Source organism: Vidua macroura, chromosome 34 (assembly GCF_024509145.1).
Source record: "Vidua macroura isolate BioBank_ID:100142 chromosome 34, ASM2450914v1, whole genome shotgun sequence".
Classification (NCBI taxonomy): domain Eukaryota; kingdom Metazoa; phylum Chordata; class Aves; order Passeriformes; family Viduidae; genus Vidua; species Vidua macroura.
The window spans coordinates 801,279-823,271 of record NC_071604.1 but is presented as its reverse complement, the minus strand read 5'-3'; the positions used below and the strand labels follow the sequence as shown (position 1 = coordinate 823,271).

At 50.2% G+C, this 21,993-nt stretch overlaps 1 protein-coding gene across 1 annotated transcript; it reads left to right on the top strand.

The window, feature by feature from the left end:
- The first annotated feature begins 13,631 nt into the window (after nt 1–13,631).
- Nucleotides 13,632–20,276, top strand: LOC128821101 (keratin, type II cytoskeletal 4-like). Its single transcript, XM_054001987.1, has 9 exons — nt 13,632–14,177; nt 15,318–15,532; nt 16,579–16,639; nt 16,912–17,007; nt 17,737–17,901; nt 18,439–18,564; nt 19,138–19,358; nt 19,721–19,749; nt 19,864–20,276. The coding sequence occupies exons 1-9, from the start codon at nt 13,632–13,634 to the stop codon at nt 20,274–20,276; spliced, it is 1,872 nt and encodes a 623-aa protein (XP_053857962.1).
- Nucleotides 20,277–21,993: the final 1,717 nt, after the last annotated feature.

The following is a 21,993-nucleotide window of genomic DNA, read 5'->3' as shown; positions in this document are numbered from 1 at the left end:
CAGCCGGGTTGCTGGGGGTTTATTTCATGGAAAAAATAACATTTCCACAGGGTGATTCATCTGGCCAAGCACAAGTGCATAATTTAGCGTGAAATGCATCGAGCTTGAGGCCGTCTGCACCAATGGGATCCGTCCTGGCTCTGGAGGCAGCCCCGGGCAGGGGGATTAACCCAAACATGGGTGTCCCATGCCAGGCGCCTGCAAGTTCCCAGGAATCCTCCCTGCCTCTCCCTGCCGGACTTGCAGACATTATTATCACAGGGAATTTCTTCCTGTCTCCAGTCCAGGAAGAATTACAGGCCACGCAGCCCCAGTAATCTCTTCACTCTCACAGGCAACATTCTAATTGCAACCTGAAAAAAGGGGACAATCAAAGGGCGAGGTGGGGAAGAAGATCAGCACCTTTGGTGAACAGCAGGGGATGTAATTTCTGTGTTGAGAGTGGAAAATGCTTCATCCAGCTTTGACCAGCTGCATGTCAGACCCTGGCAGAGTGAGGTGGACGCTTGTCCTCCACCTGTGCCCTCTCTCCAAGGAATCCCAGTTCATCAGTTTCATTTTTAATCGTCTCCAAGTAGATGGGATGGAGCCCACCTCAGTGGGGAATTCTGCATCTGAGCTTGCTTCATTCACCACTTGCAAGTGGAATTTGGAAATAGGAGTGTCTCACCTCAGGCAGCTTCTGTTAATTGTGTGAACATCACGGATTCGTCGTGTGGTGTCCGGATGTCACTCAGCCTCGGTCATGTGTTCAGGAAACTCTGCAGCTCCAAATTTGGGCCTTGTGTCTGTGAGGAGGCCTGGCCATCCCTTCACAATCCATACCCGGCATGATTTGTCTTGGCTTTGTGCTGAGGTCCCTCTCTGTTGGGTTTTGCTAAAAAGATGGTTTCTTGAGGAAGAGGAGGGGGAGGAAGCCCTGCTTCGGAGCTGGGGTTTGATCCTCACCTGGCTGACCTGACCCATTGCTCTTCCCCTCCCTTCTCTGCCTTTATGCCCTGGACAAACAGGAACTGGCTTTGCAAGGCATTCCCAGCTTAGAGGGGCGGGGGCCTGGCAAGCCCCGGGATTTCCAGAGCTTTTAAAAGTCAGACACCGAGGCAGCCCCAGATGAGAGAGGACTCGAGCCTGGGCTGTCCCTGTGGGGCCTTGGGCTGAGCTCAGAGAGAAGCCTGAAATATTCGGAGCATTACCAAGGGTGACTCTTCCCATTCCTGACTGAGGAAGCGGGAGGTGACTGACTGATTTCAGAAGAATAATTAACTTTTACTAGCCTGAATAATAGAGAGAAGAAAGGGAGATGATCCTGCCTCACCCAAAACAAGGGCAGCTCCTTTCCTTCTCCTCCTCCTCCTGAAGCCAACACCCAAATATTCTGAGCTATTAACAAACCAAAGAGGGAAATGAAGGCTGCATTTATTTTTCTCTCTCTGGCTACAGCTCTTAAAAATTTTATCTCAGGTGCAAAGAGAAAAAGGTTCATCTCAAATGGTTTTCAAACCATTCATTAAAGCTGTAAAATAAGCTCAAAATTCTCTCCTGGCAAGGCATTGCTACCTGTCTTCCCAATATCTATTTTGTGTTTTAATCTTGGGGATTGTTTTGACTTTATTATTTTTATTTCCTTTTTAGTCTTAAGGAGTGTTTTGACTATTTTTCCCTTTCTTTTCAATAGAAACAAGTTCAGACACTCGTTATAACGCCTACCATGGTTGAGGAGATGAAGAAGAGAATGGGAAGAAGAAAAGCCATCCAGGCTGAGGGCACAGTCCAGGTCTCTTCCATCATCCAGGGACACATGGACCAGTCAGACGGTTCCTCCTCCAAAAACCAAACCTGTGCTGCCAGAAGAGCATCATGAGGAGAGGGGAGACTCTCCTGTGTCAGACCCCCTCCCCACCCTTCCTAACAAGCATCTTCCAGTTCAATCATCCTGAGCAGGGTGGGACAATTCTACCATAAATTCATCTTTAAAACAGGAGGGATTCATGGCACCAACCCACCCAACCTGAGCTTAATTTCTAGACTAGAAAGGTGAGGGTTGGGCCTGGCACAGGATGCTGAGAGAACCTGTGGCTGCTCCATCCCTGGAAGTTCCAAGGCCAGTTTGGACAAGGCTTGGAGCAACCTGCAATGGGATGGGCTTTAGGATCCCTCAGTTGGATCCTTCTTCTCCTACATCATGTCTGTGCACTGATTGCACCAAGACCGGAATGCAGGAAGAGGAGGAAGAGGTGGGACTCTGACAGGAACAGAGAGAAAGTGATCTCCCAGAAAATAATCTCCCAGAAAATCACCCCTCAGAAGTGCTGGCCACAGCGTGTCCCTGCAGCACAAGGCAGGAACAGCAGCACAACTGCAGCCACAGAGGGAAGAACACCCATCCCACTAAATAGTTGAGCTGGTAATTAACCCCGGCAGAATGAATGGAACAAGGAAATGCTCTCCGAGCCAAGGCTGTCATTTAAGCTTTTCCACTTGCTCATTTTTCCCCGTGTGTAAGAGTTACCAAAATGTTTTTTTACATCAAAAGGTGACACCAACCATCACAAGCCAAACAAAACCAGGCAAGCTCAAGAGACATTTCTTCCATCCAGCCTGGATAAGGAATCCAAGATAAGGAACATTTTCTTAAGTCTGCCACTAGACAGGCTCTCCCTGGCATCTCTGCCCCTTCCTTCTCTCCTGACCTGGAATAAGATAAAGATGCTGAACCTCTTCACTTTAGCATTGAATGAGGAACTTTTCAAGCCTTTTAGCTTAGGAGCAGCAGAAAAGGGAAAACCAAACTCATCCAGCCTTTGAATCAACAGCAACAGCAAAAATTGGATCAGATTTACAGGAACAGGAACCCTCTTTGGCCTCTGTGGAGATGGTGGTGGTGGAGCACATCAGGAGGAGGCAAGAGGGACACGAGGGGAGCATGTTTATGTCTTAGGCTTGGCTTTAATAATCTCAGAATCTGGGGAGTGAAGAGATTTGGTGTTCTGGCAGCAGAGAAGTTGGAGGATGAACCCTGGTCATGGTCATCCCAGTTGCTCCCACTCTGCAAAAAAATTAAATAGCTGGAGCACAAGCAGAGTTCCTGGGATGAATCACCTGTGAGAGAGATATAGAAATCTCAGAAGCAAATCTGCCTCCTTTGCTGACAATGTAGGAATGGGATTTTTGCTTTACTCCATGGTGGATTCCTTACAGAGTCAAACTGGGAAGTCCCCAGTCACACCACAATGATTTGGTTTGGAATATCTCACTTTAAACCAAATCAGATTGTGCCATTTCAGCTTTTGGTTTTAGGTGTTAAAAAAAGGGTTTAAATGTCTCAGAAGTTGTTCCTGGAGGACAGAAGGTGACTGGTGAGTTCCCATCCCTGGAGGTATCCAAGGAATGACTGGACGTGGCATTCATAGCTCTGGTGTGGGTGACAAGGTGGGGATTGGTCACAGGTTGGACTCGGTGATCCTGGAAGGCTTTTCCAGCCTCAGTGATTCTGAGATTCTGTGAAGTGGATGCGGATTTTTCCCAGAGAATGATTATCAGGAATAATCTGGGCTTCTTTGTTTTCGGCTATCCAGTTATCAGTCTGTTTCCAGCTCCTGGGAAGTCCAGTGGTTTTGTTTCCCCTTTCTGACCCCAAATGAGAGGTCTCTTCTCCTGAGACATTGCTTTCTATTAATTACCAAACACACAATTTACTACGCCCATTGTGCCACTGTTGCCAGTTCCAGCACACAAAGGTGGAGCCAAATGGGGGACTCGTAGCTGCACTGATGGGAAATCCAAGGTTGGGTTTTCAGCCCTGCAGCCCTGGGCAGGTGGGAACAAACAAGATCCAAAGAACCTGAAACAGAGCAGATTGTGGATAGATAGGTAAGAAATTAGTCCCTAATTAGTTCCTCCTGCCAACACTCATTCCTTGCAGTCAGATGGCTCCACAATCCACGCTTTATTCCAAAGCAAGTTGCTCCCTCTGATGTGGTCAGTGTTACTAACGGGAGGAAGGGAGAAGGTTTGGTTCGAGATCTGAGTTGTGAAGGGGTGGATCGGGCAGGACAAAGATATTCCAGGCCTGTGGTCCAGGCTTAGCATGTGGGGAGGATTCTCCACTTCCTTGGATAAAGCGAAGTGGGGTCATGCAGGGGTTTTTTCTCCTCTGCTTAACCACACTTTACCGTGGTTTTAGTGGAAATTCCAATTTTTTTTTTGATTCTTCAGCCCTGGAACATGGGGAACATTGTACCTATTTCTTTGGTGGCCAAACCAAACATTTGGGTAAATTCTGACCTAATTTTAAGGGGTTCAGGGTTTCTTTTCTACAGCCATGAAACCTTCTCAGGAAATTTGCTCTTCCCAGAGCACAGACGAGCAGATTTATCTCTGCAAAAGTTGGACTGGGTAATCCTTTTGAGTCCCTTCCAAATGAGAATATTCTGTGATTCTGTGATTCCTCCTCTCCACTTTTACCAGGTCTGTGTCATTGAGGTGGCTTGGGGAAGTTCCTGACCACAGACAACACCCTCCACAAATCTGCTCAGAAGAAAGGAAAGGAACCCATGCCCCAGCCAGCCATGCAAAGCAGCCAAGTGTGAACCAGTGTCACCAGTCCTGCACTGGCTCTGGGAGCTGGATGGTGCCGCAAGAGCGCTGTGGGGCAGGGCGGGCTGGGGGAGGCAGGACCTGGGATTGCTGAGATGTGTTTGAAGAGCAGAAATCCCTCCCTTTCTATCTATCCATAGGGAAATACAGGTTGGATTTGCTTTTTTCCTTGAAACACCCTGGTGTTCAGCACAGCCTGCTTTGGTAGTGACAGAGCTGGGCTGCGTTACCCACAAAGGTTTATGGGCTGGTTCTATACAGGAACAAAAATACCACCAATATTCTTCATGGTTCAGGTGGGGAATCCTCTGTCTCCACCCGGCACTCACTGGCCATGGCCCAGCACAGTAGGGAGATTTATTAATTTCCAGGATTAAAAGGAGGCTGTGGTGGTTTCTTCTATGCTGAATCACCCCAGTCTGGGCATGAGGGAGACTCCCATTAGAAAATTAGTTCTGCATTTCCCCAAAAGTGATGCAAATGAGGGGGATTCACTCCGGACAGCAGCTTTTCTACAACCTTTAGGCACAAGGTTTGTGACGCCTGCATTGTTGTGAAAATGGACAATTTCTGGGATACAGGCCCTGTCAGAAATCACAGGGCACAGCCCAGAGCAGGCTTCAAGACTTGGAACTGTAAAGGAAGGAGGAATCAGCTACTGAATATTATTTCACAAGAGCAATTCCAGTTCTGGAAGAGCCCAGATGTTGATCTGGGAGAAGGAATTAAACAGGACCTCTGCCAGCTGCCTTGAAATGGGTTGTTTTGTATGACAAAAATAAAATTGGCAGTTAGGGGAAAGAAGGGAAAGGATAAAAACCTTCCAGATTTTAAGGTTCTTGTTCAGTTTTGAGGTCAGAGAATGAGGACTCAGGGTAAAGGAACTGTGAACTGTGCATCCAAGAGCTCTGGATTCAGAGTGGTGGCCAACAGCCTGCCCTGCAGGGCTCTGTGTGTGACAGCGATGAGGGTTTGGGTGGGAAGGAGGTGCTAAACCCCGCGGGGTGACAGGCACTTATGCCAGACCCAGTAGCAATCGCAGAAGCAACCAGTCCCCTTTATCATGAACTCTTGGAGTGACTTGAAAGGAGTTGCTCAAAGGGGCAGTGATGTTTTGGGGACAGCCCAGGGTGTTTGTCAGCCCTTAATGAAATGAGGCTGAGGAAGCCGCAGCTGTCGTGCTCAGTAATTAAAGGGAAAGTAAAGCCTCCCGTCTGTGCTTTGGGAGCAGCCTGGCTGCAGACAGGATCAGGAAGGCTAAGCTGAGCAGTGACAGCATTGCGAAAACGTCCCAGAGAAAAAAAAACATGGAAGGATTTCCAGGTGAAGCCAAGGAGGAGCTTGGAATACCAGGGGTGCAATTATTGGGATGCCTTGAACACCAAGCTGGCATTGGAACATTGAGATTTCCACATGCAAACCATTCTGCATGGGGAACAAGAGACGCAGGTGCTTCACCCTGCCTGGGATCACACGCGGTGCCCAGCAGGTGGATTTCCCCATGGGATATTAAGGGAGAAAAATCAGCCACATAATAACAAGAACAAAGGGAATAACAAGGCCAAACACTGATGTGTGTTTGCAGCTCTGAGAAATTGCCCTGGAGTTCCCCCAGTGAATGTCCCCAGTGTGTCTATCCTGCCAAGCCGAGGGGGAAGAGGGAGCCTGAATCACTTGGGATCACCCAGGTGCTGAGCTGGAAATGAAAATGTGAATTTCTAAGATCCCACTCAGCACAGTTTGCCCAGAAAAGTGTAGGTTTACCTAAAGTGCTTTCTTTTGATCCTCTAACAGAGCATAGCCAGAGAGTCCTGTTGGCAGGAAATAGAGATTCATGGGATGGTTTGGGTTGGAAGGAATCTGAAAGATCATCTAATGCCACCCCTACCATGGACAGGGACACTTTCCACTCTCCCAGGCTGCTCCACACTCTGTCCAATCTGGCCTTGGACCCTCACAAGGAGGGATTTCTTCCCAAACCTTGCCCTCTGCCAGTGGGAAGCCATTCCCCCTACTTCTGGCACTCCAGGCCCTTGTCCAAAGTCCCTCTCCTGCTCTCTTGGAGCCCATTTAAGTGCTGGAAGGGGCTCCAAGATTGCCCTGGATCCTTCTCTTCCCCAGTCTGACCCACACATGCATCCAGTGCCGCCCCCACCATGGGCAGGGACACCTTCCACAATCCCAGGCTGCTCCAAGCCCTGTCCAACCTGGCCTTGGACACTTCCAGGGGTGGAGCGGCCACAGCTGCTCTGGGCAACCTGTGCCAGGGCCTCCCCACCCTCGCAGGGAAGACTTTTTTCCTGATACCTAATCTCCACTCTCTTTCAGTGGGAAGCCATTCCCCCTCGTCCTAGCACTCCAGGCCCTTACAAACAGTCTCTCTATATGATCCTTGTTGTCTCCTTTGGGCACTGGAAGGCCACAATTAGGTCACCCCAGAGCCTCCTCTTCTCCAGGCTGAACAATCCCAGTTCTCTCAGCCTTTCCTCACAGCAGCTGCTCCATCCCTTTAATCATCTCCGTGGCCTCCTCTGGGCTCTCTCCAGCAGCTCCATGTCCTGCCTGTGCTGGCTCCCAGGGCTGGGGTAGCTCTGCAGGTGGGGTCTCACCTGAGCAGGGCACAGTGGCAGAACCGCCCCCCTTGCCTGCTGCCCACGATGGGGTCTCAGCCCAGGACAGGATTCACAGGGGGATTTTCCATTCCCATTTCTCTGTGCTGATTCTTGGCTTTCTTTTCCAGTCACTCAGTTCTGGGTTTTCCTGCAGCCCAGGTTCCCAAGCCTGGTGGCAACAGATGGGGCCCAGCTGGATTTCAAAGCTAGTATGGGCACATCTCTAGCCATGAAAGGAAGAGTTTCCCAAAACAGGAGATTTAGGTTGAGCAGTGAAGGAATCCCCATCAGAAGCAATGAATTCAAAGTGTGACTTTGCACCTCCAAAGGAAGCTGTGGCTGTCCCTCCCCTGGAAGTGTCCAAGGCCAGGCTGGGTGAGGCTCAGAGGAACCTGGGATAGTGGAATGTGTCCCTGCCCATGGCAGGGGCCAGAATGAGATGAGCTTTAAGGTCCCTTCCAGCCAAACCATCCCGTGGTTCTATGATCCCATGACCTTGCTCAGTGGGGAGAGGGATCATCACTCCAGAGGTGCCGTGACTGTTGCTGTGCTGCATCGCCAGGAACGTGTGGTTTTGTGGCCATTCAGGGTGTTAATCTCTGGAAATGGAGGTTCCAACCCTGCAGGCTTTGCTGAGCCAGGGAAATAAAGAGTGAGGAGCCCAATGTTCCATCTGGCTGCTCCAGGGCACTGGGGCTTTAGGGAACGTTGGAGCAGGTGCTCCTGAGTATTAGGGCTGCAGTGAAGGTGGTTGCCAACTCCTCCAGGACAAATCCTGCCTTTATCTCCACTTATTTCACTGGAGAAACCATTACACACAGCACACCCACTGAGCTGCCACTGCTGGGGTGACACACCGAGGTTTTCTGCATGTTGGTGACAAAATGAATCACAAAAGTGACTCCAACCATTCATTAAGGTAATAGGTACATCCTCCAGAAGCTCAGCTTTCTGTCATCTCCTTAATCTGAGTGTCCATCTGGGAAGTTTAATGAATAGGTGCTCACCACACCATTGTTATTTCTCCTGCTTCGAATTTGTTCCTTTATTTTGCTGAGGCAGCTGTGGAAGATAAGAACTTCTGCTCTGGGATCACCCTGCATGGGCCCTGCTGACTCCTGTCTCCAGGTTCTCCTGCAATGGTGGCTTTAGAAAACAATCTATTCCTTGATGATCCCAAGCTCTCTCATTGGCTATTCACAGCCTCTCTCTTCAACTTGGTGCCTGGCTTTTAGGCATCTGAATTTAGGTAAAGGACTCCCACGCTGGAAGTGTTTTTATTTATTGGTGATCTCATCTACAGAGTTGTTTTTACATGGCCTGTGAGAGGCTTTGTTCTCTAACCAATGCCTCTCCTTGTCCTTCTTCACTTTTAAATTCAGCACAGAGATTGTTTTGCTGATGAAATCTGTGTTCTCTGCTCTGCTGCCAGCAAGCAGCATGAAATGTTTGTGCATTGTCTCCACTTCACTTTTTCTTTAAAGAAAACTCTAAAACAAAAGTTTGAAAAGTTAACTCTGTTACATCAAACACTGAGCAGCTACTCCCTGTGGTACTGCAGATACTGGTGTGACACACAGATAGATTTCCAGACATTGATGGGAACTAGTTGAAATTCTGAGGCTGAATTTCCCTCCTTCCACACTCTCCCCTTTCACTCAGCTGGTGGAAGGCACCTGCAGAGTCCCCAGTTGGCTCTGTGCATGAAGGAACACATTTTCTGATTAAAACCATCTGTACCATAGAAGAGACAAGACAACTATCCTGTGAAACAGCACAGCCCTATTTCCCACCTCCACACCTGATGCGCTCCCCATGGGAGATTTTTTGCCAACCTTTCCCCAAAAAACTCTTCCAGTGGACCCCTTGTGCCTTTGGGGGGCTCCTTCTCAACAGGGTGACCCTCCTCAGTGCTCCTTTCTGGCCACTCTGCTTTCATCCTGACACCATCACTCTGATCCCACCCTTGTTTAGAGCCCTTGTGGTCCCTCAGCCCTGAGGACTGACACAAAGTTGTCTGAATGATGTCAAAATGCCTCACAAATTCCTATGCCAAGGAGGAATGTTACAAAGAAAGGGGTGGACACTTGTGGTGGTTGCTATGAGACCTCTTTATCTCTTGCAAAAGGTGGCTCAAGGTGTTCCACGTGTGAGACATCACCTTGAGGGGGGGCATTTTATAGAACCATGGAATATCCTGAGTTGGAAAGGACACACCCAAATAATCAGTCCAGCTCCTGACCCTGTACAAGACATGCCAAAAATCCCAAAAACCGTGTGCCTGAGAGCGCTGTCCAAAGGCACCTGGAGCTCTGGCAGACTCGGGCCCATGACCATTCCCTAGGGAACTTGTTCGGTGCCTGACCACCCTCTGCAAGCAGAACCTTTTCCCAATATCCAACCTGACCCTCCTGACACAGCTCCAGCTGTTCCCTGGGTCCTCTCCCTGCTCACAGTTGCCCCTTAAGGTGAAGATGCAGCCCCTGACAAGTCTTCCCTCAGTCTCCTCCAGGCTGACTTTGTGCGGCCCCTCCAGACCATTCCCCATCCCTATGTCCCTCCTTTGGACCCTCTCCAGCATCTTTAGGTCTTCCTTATATTATGGCAGCCAAATCTGCCCCCCGAATGGAGGTGAGGCTGCCTCAGCCCAGAGCAAAGCAGGACAATCCTCCTCCCTGGCCTGGCTAGGCTGGGCCTGGTGTCCCCTGGAGGTGGTGTCCATCCGGGCTGCCGGGGCACACAGGTGGATCCTATTCTCTCATTTTGTTCTCTGAGCAGACTGTCACAACACCCCAACACTGGTGACAGGATCACACGGGTCACCCAGAGTCCAGCAGAAGGAAGGATGAAGTTCTGGGAAGGTCATACCTGGAAACACCTCAAATGCAAGTGGTACATATGGGCAGGAATCATGGAACAGCCTGGAAGGAACCTCAGGAATTCTCTTCCATCTCTTTGCCCCAAAGCAGCATAAATGGACAGGGACAACCCAGGCTGAGGGTGAGGAGTGGCTGTGCATCAAGGTTACTGGTTCCCAGTTTCAGACCATCATCTCTACCCCTGTCCCCACTAATCCCTGTCTGCTTTGATGTGGGAGCCGAATCAAGCTGCACTTAAGAGATGGGGAACAGCCACCTTTGGAGAGCAGGACCAGCCAAACCAGTGGGAGGTGTCCTGGGGGCCTCATTAACCCTTTTAATGGTGACTTTGTGTCCCTTCCGAAGGGAGCCACAAAAACTGCCCAGCCTGCAGGGAGGGAGGGAGCACACCACCAGCACGAGCCCTGACAGCCCTGTTTTCCAACAAGAGGGTCTTAAAAAGTGCTTTTCTCACTGGGACAAAGCAGACTCTGTTGGATGGTGTTTTCAGCCAAAATCCCAACAACAGGTTGGAAATGCCCCCAGGCTCTCCCTGTCTGCAGGAGTGGCTTAGCAGGTCCCAGTTTAGTAGGTGCTTAAGCAGAATGAATTTATCTGGGCACATGTAAATCTCAAAGGTTTTAAAGTCTCATGAAAGCCACCACAGCTCAAGGAATGTTTAGAGCCAAGCAGCTCAGGGGTTTCCCCTGTAAAACTGGGTGGAAGCTGTAGGTTAAAATAAAAGATGAATCCATGAGAGAAGCAGTTTCATATCCTCCTTGGGAAGAGGAAGGTTGGGTCCCTCTCTGCCAATACCATCTCACCCACAACCAGCCAGGACAAAGTGTGGACACATGAAAAGGTCTCAAGGAAGACGACTTGTGCATGAAAACCATTGCAACCCTTCTCTTGGGAAGCCCAAATCCCATTGGAGTCCTTCCTGCTTTGAAGTTGGTGAACCTCCACCATGTGACTCCAAACCGGCTTTGTGAAAGCTCAGCAGCTGCAAACCACAGGTGCTGCCCTGGACTGACTTCCTCTGGTGTGCAAGGCTGGGCACCTGGAAAAGCCACTTCTTAGGGACAGGAGCAGGAGCCAGAGGTTGAAGATCAGGTTTGTTGTGGAGGAACAGCCCAACAACTCTTCATACACAAGAAGGGATCTCAGGGCTTGCAGCTGGTGGAGGATGATTGTCCCATGAGCAGCATTTCCCCTGTTTTCCAACAAAACCAGGGGTTTGGAGCGTCTACAGCCCTGAAATGTGTGTCACCCTTGTGGTACAAGGCACTCCACGGTGGCTGAGCAGAGATACGGGGGATAACTGGGACCTGACCCCAGCCAGATGCAGATTTCTCACAGCTGGAAAAACTGGAAAGTTGTTGTCCTCAAGGAAAAGGGCCATGTCTTTCCTGCCGTGAAGAGGAGATGCAGTCTCTCTGTGGTTCTTCTGGGCAGCAGAGCAGCAGCTGCTCCCGATCCCACAGCTGTGGAGGGCTGAGCCACATGGAGAGCAGAAAAAGAGCCTGGCTTCTCCCTCTTTTCGGCTTGCCCGTGGTTGTGCCAGACTAAAAAAGTTCATGGAGGTCATGTCTGGACCTCCCTAAGGGCTCAGTGATGCTTTGTCCTGTCCGTGAACGCCCTGTCCCCAGGCAGTGCTCCATGTTTGGCTTCACACACCCAGAGTCTTCTCCAGGGATTGCACCAATGCTTTGGCTCAAAATAAAACTCATCTCCAAAATATTTCTTCTCTTTTCACTTGCATGCAAGAGGCCCCAGTGCCTGGGTTACCTCAAAGTGACATGAAGCATGTGGTGCCCAAAAGCTCATTTGATTTCTCCAAATATCTGCAAATGAGAATAATCTGAGAAAGTGAAAGGTGTTTCTGGCCACAACAGGGGGTTGGAATGAGATGGGTTTTATAGCCCCTTCCAAACCATTCCATGATTCCACGATTCTATGAAAGTACATCTCATTGCAAGATGTGCATCTGTGGATACTCAGACCAACATAGCTATAATGGAACCCCACATGATTATAATTAAATATAGTAATTTTTCCATTTCAACCCATTATGAGATCTGTTAAAACAAAAAGGAAAGATCCTTCCAGGAAATACTCCACAAATATTCTAAATATCCTGATTCTTCTTCCTGACTTCCTGTGCATTTCACATTGACAATAGCACTGAGTCCGCCCAGAACCAGTTAATTTTGCCCCAGCAAAGATGTAAAGATTTCTCAGGGCAAGCTCCGCAATCTCTTTTGTTTATGCGATTAGACCCCTTTTTTAAGGCAAAAAAGGAACTTTGTTTCCAAGTAAATTCAAAAATCTTTTTAAGAATTTTAATTAAGATGGGACAATGCCTTCTCATTGCCAGATACTACTGGACAGATTTAATGTCAAAAAGGTGTGTCAAGGGATGACCAGGCAAAACCTTCACTCCACCTGACATTTCTCAACCTCCTTGTAACACTTCCCTTCTTTGTTGCTTGTCCTGTTCTTGTGAATCTGCTGTGTGCCCCAGTCCCCTCACGCCCATGTTCGAAATTTAGCACTTTCCCTGGGCACATAACTCAGTAATAAATCACTCTCATTTTCCAGAAATGCCTTATCTTCAATTTCAGGCATGATAAGGGGCAGTGGAAGCCCCATTGAGCTGTGGCACAGGTTGTCCAAAGGAGCTATGGCTGCCCCTTCCCTGGAAGTGACCAAGGCCGAGTTGGATGAGGCTTGGAACAAGCTGGGACAGTGGAAGGTGTCCCTGCTCACAGCAGAGGGTGGATTGAGATGAGCTTTAAGGTCCCTCCCAAGCCAAATCATTCCATGACTCCATGATTCTGTGAACCCCCAGAGCATCTTCCCCATGACCAAACTCATCCTCAGCACCACCTCACGCGGTTCCTGCTCCATCCATATGGAAACCACCAACCCCATTCTGACGATCAGCGCCCGAATTCTCTCCAAGAGCCACAGCCATCCCCACAAGAGGAAGGAATAAATGCTTACGAGAGCGCTCCCAACAACGTCAGTGCTGAGCCGGGATGGATCCGCCTTCCCTCTCCCTGTCAGCAGCTGTCATTGCTCAAGAGCCCGCCCGGAGCTGGCCATGGACCCTGAAAGGGGCGGCATCCCCACGACATTTTGCAGGAGGTCCTGAAACGTAATTAAACACTGTGGTGAAACCAAACCGTAAACAAGCCATGAATAAAAACCCCTTGAATTATTTTGCTAAACTATAATTACACAATAAGGAAGCAGATTAATTAAGTAAAATATAAGTCCTGAAACTGAAGCTTGCAAGCAAAGCAGTTTATTTTAATTTCCACATTATTTCATATGAGATAGAAGTGTTTGCTGTGGGTTTAAAATGTTGGAAGCCATTCCTTGCTGCCAGGCAGACCAAACCCAGTGGATAAATTAAATTTTTGCATCTGAGGCACCTCCTGAAATGTATATAAGGAGAAGGGCTCTGCCTCAGAGGAGCTAAAGGAGATCTCCTTCTTCCAGCCCCTGCTCCTCTGTTGCTCCTCTGCGTCGCCGTCACTGCCCGCCCACCCCAGCCACCATGAGCCGACAGTGCTACACCTCTGGCTCCATCCTGGGAAGACGAGGCTTTTCCTCGGCCTCTGCCGTCTGCGGCCTGGGCAGGCCCAACAGCAGCTCGGCTTCCGTCTGCCAGCCCGTGGGACGGAGGTGTGGGATCGGTGGCTTCAGCAGCCGCAGTGTCTGTGACCTGGGCAGAGGGCAAAGGATTTCCTTTGGTGGGAGCTGCCGCAGCGGGGTCTACGGCGGTGCCGGCGTTGGGCGCTGCGGCGTCGCTTACGGCGGGGGCCGCTTTGGCACCGTCGTGGGCTTTGGGAACTGTGCGAGCTTCGGGGGCCTGGGCAGCTACAGAGGCCTGGGGGATGGCGTGGCCATGGGGGGCTACGGTGGTGGCATCGGCATTGGCCTCGGCGGAGGGAGGTCCGAGGGGATTCGCGGCGTCAGCATCCACCCGGAGCTCCTCAAGCCCCTGTGCGTGGGCGTGGACCCCGAGGAGTGCCAAGTGCGGACCCACGAGAAGGAGCAGATCAAGAACCTCAATAACCAGTTCGCCTGTTTCATCGACAAGGTGAGACCCCACTTTCCCCTCCCCGCATCCCTCGGCTCCGAAGGGTGCATGTCCCCAGAGACAACAAGGGGAGCTCTTTCTCCTGGTGTCCTGGTATTTAAATGTTTCTTATGAGCCATGTGGTCCTGGCCTGGAGACCCTCTGGATTTAAGCCTTGCACCAAGGCAACACCACCAGTGTTGTACCTTTGGGTGGTCACCAACCTGCTAAAGAGGTCAGTCAGGACCAGCTCCAGGGATATAGTAAATCCAAACATGTGAGTGATGAGATGAAGACACTGAAGGATAAGAAATTTTATTTCAAGTGTATAATCTGATGTTGCTCTCACAAATCTATAAACTCCAAAGGACTTCTGCATTCTTAAAATAGTTTGTGTTTCATGAAGGTGATGTGGAAGGATGAATTTAACTAAAATGGGAGGAACTATTTTAATTTCTCTGTCCCTCCACTCTGTGAACAAAATGATTTGGTGATTTCCTAAAAAGATGTAATTTATCATTGTTTTCTTGGCTACATTTAAGGGTTTTCATGACTGTTTAGAGAGCTGTTATGGGAAAGAATTTTTCAAGCACCAAAGAAAATCTGCTCTGTCTGATCTGATCTTGATTTTCCTGGAGAGTTGTTCTATAACTGGAAAAACTGAATCCACCCAGGAGCAGCAACTCCTGCTTCTTCCCATTTGTAAAATGACTTATTCATGACCCATCAAGCTCCTAGAGAGCCCTTTAATCTAGAAGTGGAAAGGCATGATAAATATCCACAATTGGAGTTTAAATCAGATACATCCAAATGAGGTCCTGGATGGAGCTTTTAGTGCTGAGAAAGACTTGTTAGTGCCCTGGGCCCATCGGGAGGCCGAGGATCCAGTTCTGGAGGAGGAGCGAAGCTGTCTGGCTGAGCAAGCGTTGGCTGAAGCCAGGCTTGGCCTCAACACAGAGTGAAGGCACTGATGTTGCTCAGCCTGAGATTTGAGTCCTGGGTGGGACCGTTTAGCTCAGAGAAGATGCTGGTCCCACTCAACCCCCTGAGACAGCAGCACCTGACCACTTGCAATTCCAATTTGATTTTCACTTTTCCCTTTGGGAAGTAGAGAAACCCTGGGACAGGAGAGCCTGACTCTCCCATCTCTTCCCTGCCCAGGTGAGGCTGCTGGAGCAGCAGAACAAGGTGCTGACCACCAAGTGGGAGCTGCTGCAGCAGTATGTGCTCCCAGCATCCCGGAGGAACTTGGAGCCTGTGTTTGAGAACTTCATCTGCAACCTGAGGAAGCAGCTGGAGTGTGTGATGGGGGAGCGTGAGCGGCTGGAGAATGAGGAGCGGTGCCTGCGGGACCTGGTTCAGGAGTTCAAGTGCAAGTAAGTCACACAGAGGCAAGCTGCAGAGGTGGATGTTGCTGGCCTGGGTGGTGTCCCTGAGTGTGAATCTAAGGAAATTGCACTGGATGGATCAACAAACTGGGGCACAGGGCAAGGTGCCGCAGTACCGGGCGAATTTCCTGCACTGGGTATCCAGTGCTGCACTGGAGATGGACTGGGAGACGTTTTCAAGCCCAGCTTCCATACAGGGCAGGATAGGGAACCACTCTTCCTCTGCCTCCTGCACACCCCTGTGGTTTGCCATATCAAATCTCCCCCACCACCTGTGCCTGTGTTTTCCCCAGTGCCATCCATTCCCACAAAACAAACAAACCCCTCAGCCAATTTTCTCCACCTCACTCTTTACCCACATCATGCTGGGATTCATTCTCTCTTCCCAGAGGGAATGTGAGAAATTTTTTTTTTTTTTTTCTTAATCTAAGCTGTAGATACTCCTTAATATCTCCCTGTGTGCTCTGCTAAGCCACAAACCAGGTCACTGGATCAACTTTCCCCAGAGTTCATCATTTCAGGTGTTTTTTCTGGCTGAGCCACCACCAAGCAGGTCCAACTCACAGAATCAGCATCTTGTTGGAAGTTCTTGCAGGTCCCAATTACTAACTCATTATGCCCTGACTGTGCTCCCCAGTGCACCCTGGAGTTTCACAGGTTGCTCAAGCTCCTGAACTTCCCCTGAGGTATTTTGGCCAGTCTCCCCATAAACACTTTGAGCACAGTCCTGGATGCTCTGGAAAAACATCTCACAAAGCAGAAGGGATGGAAGCAGCAACCCAAGCCTCCAGCTTTGCATTTCTGGTGGTTTGGCTGGATTTTCTGTCCTCTGACTCCAGCCACCCAAACCACTAGCATGGCTGAAACTGCTGAGTAAAACCCAGTGAGGGTGTAAGAAACAGCAACAAAGCAAAAATAATGATAAAAAACGAGGTGCAATGTGAAATCTCATTTCCCACTGTCTGCACTGGGCAGTTGGGTGATGCAGATGGGACCCCCAAGGCTCAGCATCTCCCCACTCTGCTTTCCTGCAGGTACGAAGATGAGATCAACAAGCGCACGGCAGCGGAGAACGAGTTCGTGGTGCTCAAGAAGGTGAGTCAGGGCCACATAAGGGTGGGCAAACCCTGGGCGTGGGGTCAGTGGGAGAAGTGGGGGGTCCTGGCACCATGGCACACCGTGATGCCCCAAAAATGAGGCAACCCAACGAATCTGGAGGGCCTCTGAGGTTTTTAGCACATGAAGCCCAAACCCACATAGCGCTAAGGGCTGGAAATAGTAGGGTTTTCTCCTACTCTAAAGAAAACCTGGGATTTGCCACAGTCGTTCCTTCACCTCTTTTCACCAAATTCCTGCTATCTCTCCAGGATGTGGATTGTCTCTACCTGACCAAAGAGGAGCTGGAGGTGAGGGTGGGTCTCCTGCGGCAGCAGCTGGAGTTCCTGAAGTGCATCTACGCTGAGGTAAGAGCTCCTGGCCCAATCTGCTCCCTGGGGTGAGGCATCATCTCCTGCCCTCCCCACCCAAGTCTTACACCAAGAGTGCAGGGAAAGGTGTCTTTCCAGAAAATCCTGGAATTGCAGCCCAAAACTGTATGCCTTTTGGAAGTATTTGATAACAACGCTGTCACACCTACTTTGGAAGGCAAAGAGTGTCTTGGTTGCTACATTGCTGTCCACAAGGGGAGGGATCTTTTGCCTGAAAACCTCTTACATTCTAGTCCAAACCATCCCTGGGCTGGCCAAATGTTTCTAGCACTTTTTGTGGGTTTTTTTTTTTTTTACATTAGTCAAAATATTTTTATGAAAATAACACTTCTGTCTAAAATTCCGCAAGTTTTTAACAAAAGACACAGGGGACACTTTGCATTGACACCTTCTTGAGCTAAACCCCTTCAGCAGGGGTCAGTGGGGCTCAAAGAATCCAAATCCAGGAGAGCACTGACACAGCCAAAAATGCAGAAGTGACTTCACCAGACTCCCCACCCATCCTTAGGGAGCTGCATCCAGCCATCCCATGTTGTGCCACCAAAACAAATCCCAGCTGCCAGGTTTTGCTGGACACCAGTTGCCCAACTGGAAAACCCCATGCTGGGAGTTCAGGGGAGAACCTCCTCCAGCCAGACCCCCCTTGCTGGGGTTGCTGCTGGCGTGGCTGGTTGAGGGAATGGAACTGATGCTCTGGTCCTGCAGGAGAGGGCTCAGCTGGACTGCCAGCTGTGTGACACCTCTGTCATCGTGCAAATGGACAACAGCCGGGACCTGGACATGGAGGGCATCATCAAAAGCGTGGAGTGCTGCTACGAGGAGATTGCCCAGAAGAGCAAGGCTGAGGTGGAGGCTTTCTACCAAACCAGGGTGAGTATTCTGTGAATTTCTGTGACTGACCATTTCTGAGACCGTTCCCATCCTCCATGATGCAACTTTAACCTGCCTCACACTGTGTATTAGCTTCAATTTGCTTAATAAAGTCATACAAAAAAAAACCAAAAAACAAACACAAAAAACCAACCAAACAACAACAACAAAAAAAAAAAAAAAAAAAAACCAACAAAACCCAAACACAAACCAACCTTAGAAGTGTGATTTGAGACATTTCAGTACAAGCAGAGCAGATCAGAATGTTCAGAGATGCCCCCTTTGTGCACTCTGAGGAGCATCACTACTTCCCAAAGGGCAAATCATAGAACCTTAAGGCTGGAAAAGACCTCCAAGATCAGCAAGTCCAGGACTCCCCTGAGACTCTCACCTTACCCAGTCTGAGGCCATGTCTGGGTGGAGCCCTGGGGACACTGACCCTGGTGCAGCTGCAGAGATTCCCATCTTCCCGGGAAGGTGGGGGCCCTGGGAAGGGGGATTTGGGTGCATTGACATCATCCTCTTCCTGTGCAACAGCTGGAGGAGCTCCACAGCAGCCGGGGCAAGTTCTGTGATGACCTGAGGAACAACCAGAGCGAGATTACCGAGCTCAACAGGATGATCCAGAAGCTGCAGTGTGAGTCGGACAACGTGAAGAAACAGGTAGGACCAAGGGCTGGATCCGCCTGGGAGCGCAGCTCCTCCACCAAAGGGCATTGTCCTACCAGTTCCCACCCTGTGGAGCTGCAAAGAACCCCTTGCCCCAGATTAGGTCTATTTTTACTTCTCATCTGCTGTTCATGCACACAAAAAAGCATATTTATTTCTCACTTTGCAAATAAGAAGTGCATTGGTTTGCCAGTACCGGGATAAGTGTTTGCTGTGGGCTCCCACCAGATTACAGCCAACATCTCACCAGGTTGCAGCCAACAGATCCCATCCCCTTCATCCCAAATAGCTTGGCTACCACAAATCCAGCCTAAATCTTGGCTCTCTGTCACTTCCTGGCTGAGAAATATATGAGCAGTGCTGTGGAGATACTCCTTAATATCACCCTTGGCTGCCCTCTTGCCCAGAGGAATTGTGCCTGGAAGTGTCCAAGGCCAGGTTGAATGTGGTTTGGAGCAGCCTGGGCTAGTGGAAGGTGTCCCTGCCCATGGCAGGAGATGGGACTGGATGGGCTTTACCTTGCTTGACTGAAGCTTTGTGGGAACGTCCTCCCGTGGCTGTCCCCAGATCTCAGCCCTGCAGACAGCCATCTGTGATGCCGAGCAACGAGGAGACTGCGCCCTCAAGGATGCCCGGCAGAAGCTGGTTGACCTGCAGACAGCTCTGCAGCAGGCCAAGGACAAGATGGCCTGTCTGCTCAGGGACTACCAGGAGCTGCTCAATGTCAAGCTGGCCCTGGACATTGAGATTGCCACATACAGGACGCTGCTGGAGGGAGAAGAGAGCAGGTAGGAGCAGCCCTGGACGCACCTTGCAAGGATGATCAGCAAAAGACAATGGGAGGAGAAAGAAATGTGGCACCCAGGGCTGCAGAGGGGAGCGGGGTCCCTTTTTTTCCCTCCCACTGGGTGCAGAGGGCATCACGTTCTCGTCCAAAGAGAGGATGGGACATTAGTATGACCATGGAATTAGGGATCCAACCCTGCACTGCTTTGGTGGGCAATTTGAGCAAGCACCTGTCAGCAGGGTGCACCTAAAGAGACGAAGGACATGCCAGGTTTCTAAGGAGGCAGTGGCTGGGCTCTATTTGCCTGTGAATTTGAGGAATATGTCCCTAAATACATCTCTGAGACTTTTCTTTCCTTGACAGGATATGCACCGGCAACCCCGTGAGCGTAGGTGAGTTAATGAACCCCGCCTTGATTTCCTTACAAGCTTTTAAAGCTTGTAACGCTCCTTTTAAGCCGGGTTTTCGCTGCTCTGGGGGTGACCGAGCCTGCTTTTCTCCCGCAGCCGTGGTCAGCGGCGGGGGCACGGTCGGGGAGTGCCGATCCCTGTCTGGAATCGGAGGCAAATGCACCGTAAAGAGCGGAGGGGCCGGCGCGGGGCTGGGCATGGTCTCGTCCTTCGGCAACGCCGGGTTCAGCACCCGGAGCGTGGATTGTGTCCCCAAGGTCGGGGCAGGATTCGGGGCCAGGAGCGCGGTCGGCTGCGTGGGGAGGGAAGTGCTCACCGGGGTGGACGGAGTCCAGTGCGCCGCCGGCGTGGGCAACCTGGGCAACCTGGGCAACCTGGGCAACCTGGGCAGCGTGGTGTGCGCGGGGGTGGAGCAGTGCGGCCCCGGGCCCGTGCTCATCCCCGGGCCCCCGGGGGTCTGCGGGAACAGGTTCAGCACAGCCGTGCGCGTGGTCAGGACGACCCGGTAGAGACCGGCAGGGCCCGACACGGCAGATTTTATAATAATCAGCATTTCTGCAATAAAACAGTATTCCCCCTCCCTCTGACAGCCACAGGGATCACACAACCGTGCGCTAGGACATCGCTCTGCCTACACCCTTAGCCTGACAAAACCCACCCTCTCCCTGATGTCTTTCTTGGGGGTAACTCCCCCCTGCCCCCCTCAGCCAGATGAGATTTTAATTTCAGAGACCATCCCTGTCTCTACTCATCATGCTGGCTTTTCAATCACCCTTCCCTGCTTGACCCCTTTCCAGCAGAGACTCCTAATGCAGCTATTGCAAAAGGATGAAAAATTTGGTCATCCCAACTTCAGAGAGAGAAGCCACAATTTAATTGTCCAAGACAAAGCTGCATCTGTAATTTAACTTCTTTAATGACAGCAGAAAATCCAATTTTTCCTGTTTACAAGAGGGCTGGGAATGCTTATGTAAATTGGTCCAGGTTGCTACACTGTGTTTTGGTAGAGCAGATTTTAATTACACCCCAACGAGCACCTTATATTTCTGTAGTTAAATGCATGTGTTGTTTTTCCTGTGTGCAATAGACGGAGTTAAAGCTTTTCATGTGTAAGTGAACAGAGTTATTACCCTTCGCTTACTCCAGACTTTCAGCTGTACCTTCAATAAACTCCATGCATAATTCATGCTGCACTGCCTGGGCTTTATTTCCCTCCCTGATATTGCAAATCATAGAAATTTCCTCAAACCTGAGTCTCCAAACGGGTGGAGTTTGGAGCTTCAAGAAAGTTTTGTCTGCTCTCCTTCCTGAAGCACCTTTGCATACCTTTATTCCATCCACTGATTAGTGTGGCCACAAGGAAGTCTGGAAAGGAGACTATTTAAGCATGGGTATGCCGTTTGCTTGGGATCTCTCACAGTGTCTGGCACCTCTGGAGATGGAACAAAAAGGCAGGCCCTTGTTTAAGGAAATCAGTGAGACCCAGCTCAGGGAGGATCAGGAAAATAATCCCACACCACACCCGTGAAACCCTCTCACAAGAGTGGGTTGATTTTAGAAGAAAGTAAGAGCAAAGTGCAGTTTTCCAAAATGCAGCACCAAGGGCTTCTTCTTCAACCACCACCTTCCTTAAAACAGGTGAACTCACACAAAGAGCAGGGTCTGGAGATGTGGCTAGACATGCCCCTCCATCATCCCTTCCAGGGAGGGAAAACCCTCTCTGACAATTTTAGGAAACTGGGATTTAGGAGAAATCGTATCAGCCTCTCCTTTTTCTCTATGAAGTTCCTAGAATCATGGAATATCCTGGGTGGGAAGGGACCCACAAGGATCATCGAATCCCAGTCCTGGCCCTGCACAGGACACCACAAAAATCCCACCGGATGCTTGAGTGTTGTCCCAACGCTCCTGGAGTTCTGCAGGGCTCCCAGTTCCCCTGCACAGTGACCCCCTGATGGGTCTCTATAACTTGGCTGGGAGGATCTTGCCATGGTGACAACTCAGCCCAGCTGGATGGACAGCAGGAATCACAGGAAAACAAACCAGCCCTGCAGCTCCTCTCTTCCCACAGCTCCCCGTGGTACAGCCAACGGCCCCTGGGCCAGCTCTGCATCACCCTTGGAGAAATCCCTGTGTCCAGCCTGGAGCAGCGCAGGGTGTGGGCAGGTTCCTGTGCCTGTGAAAGGCTCACCAAGAACCAGGGGCTGGAATTTATTCCCCCATGTC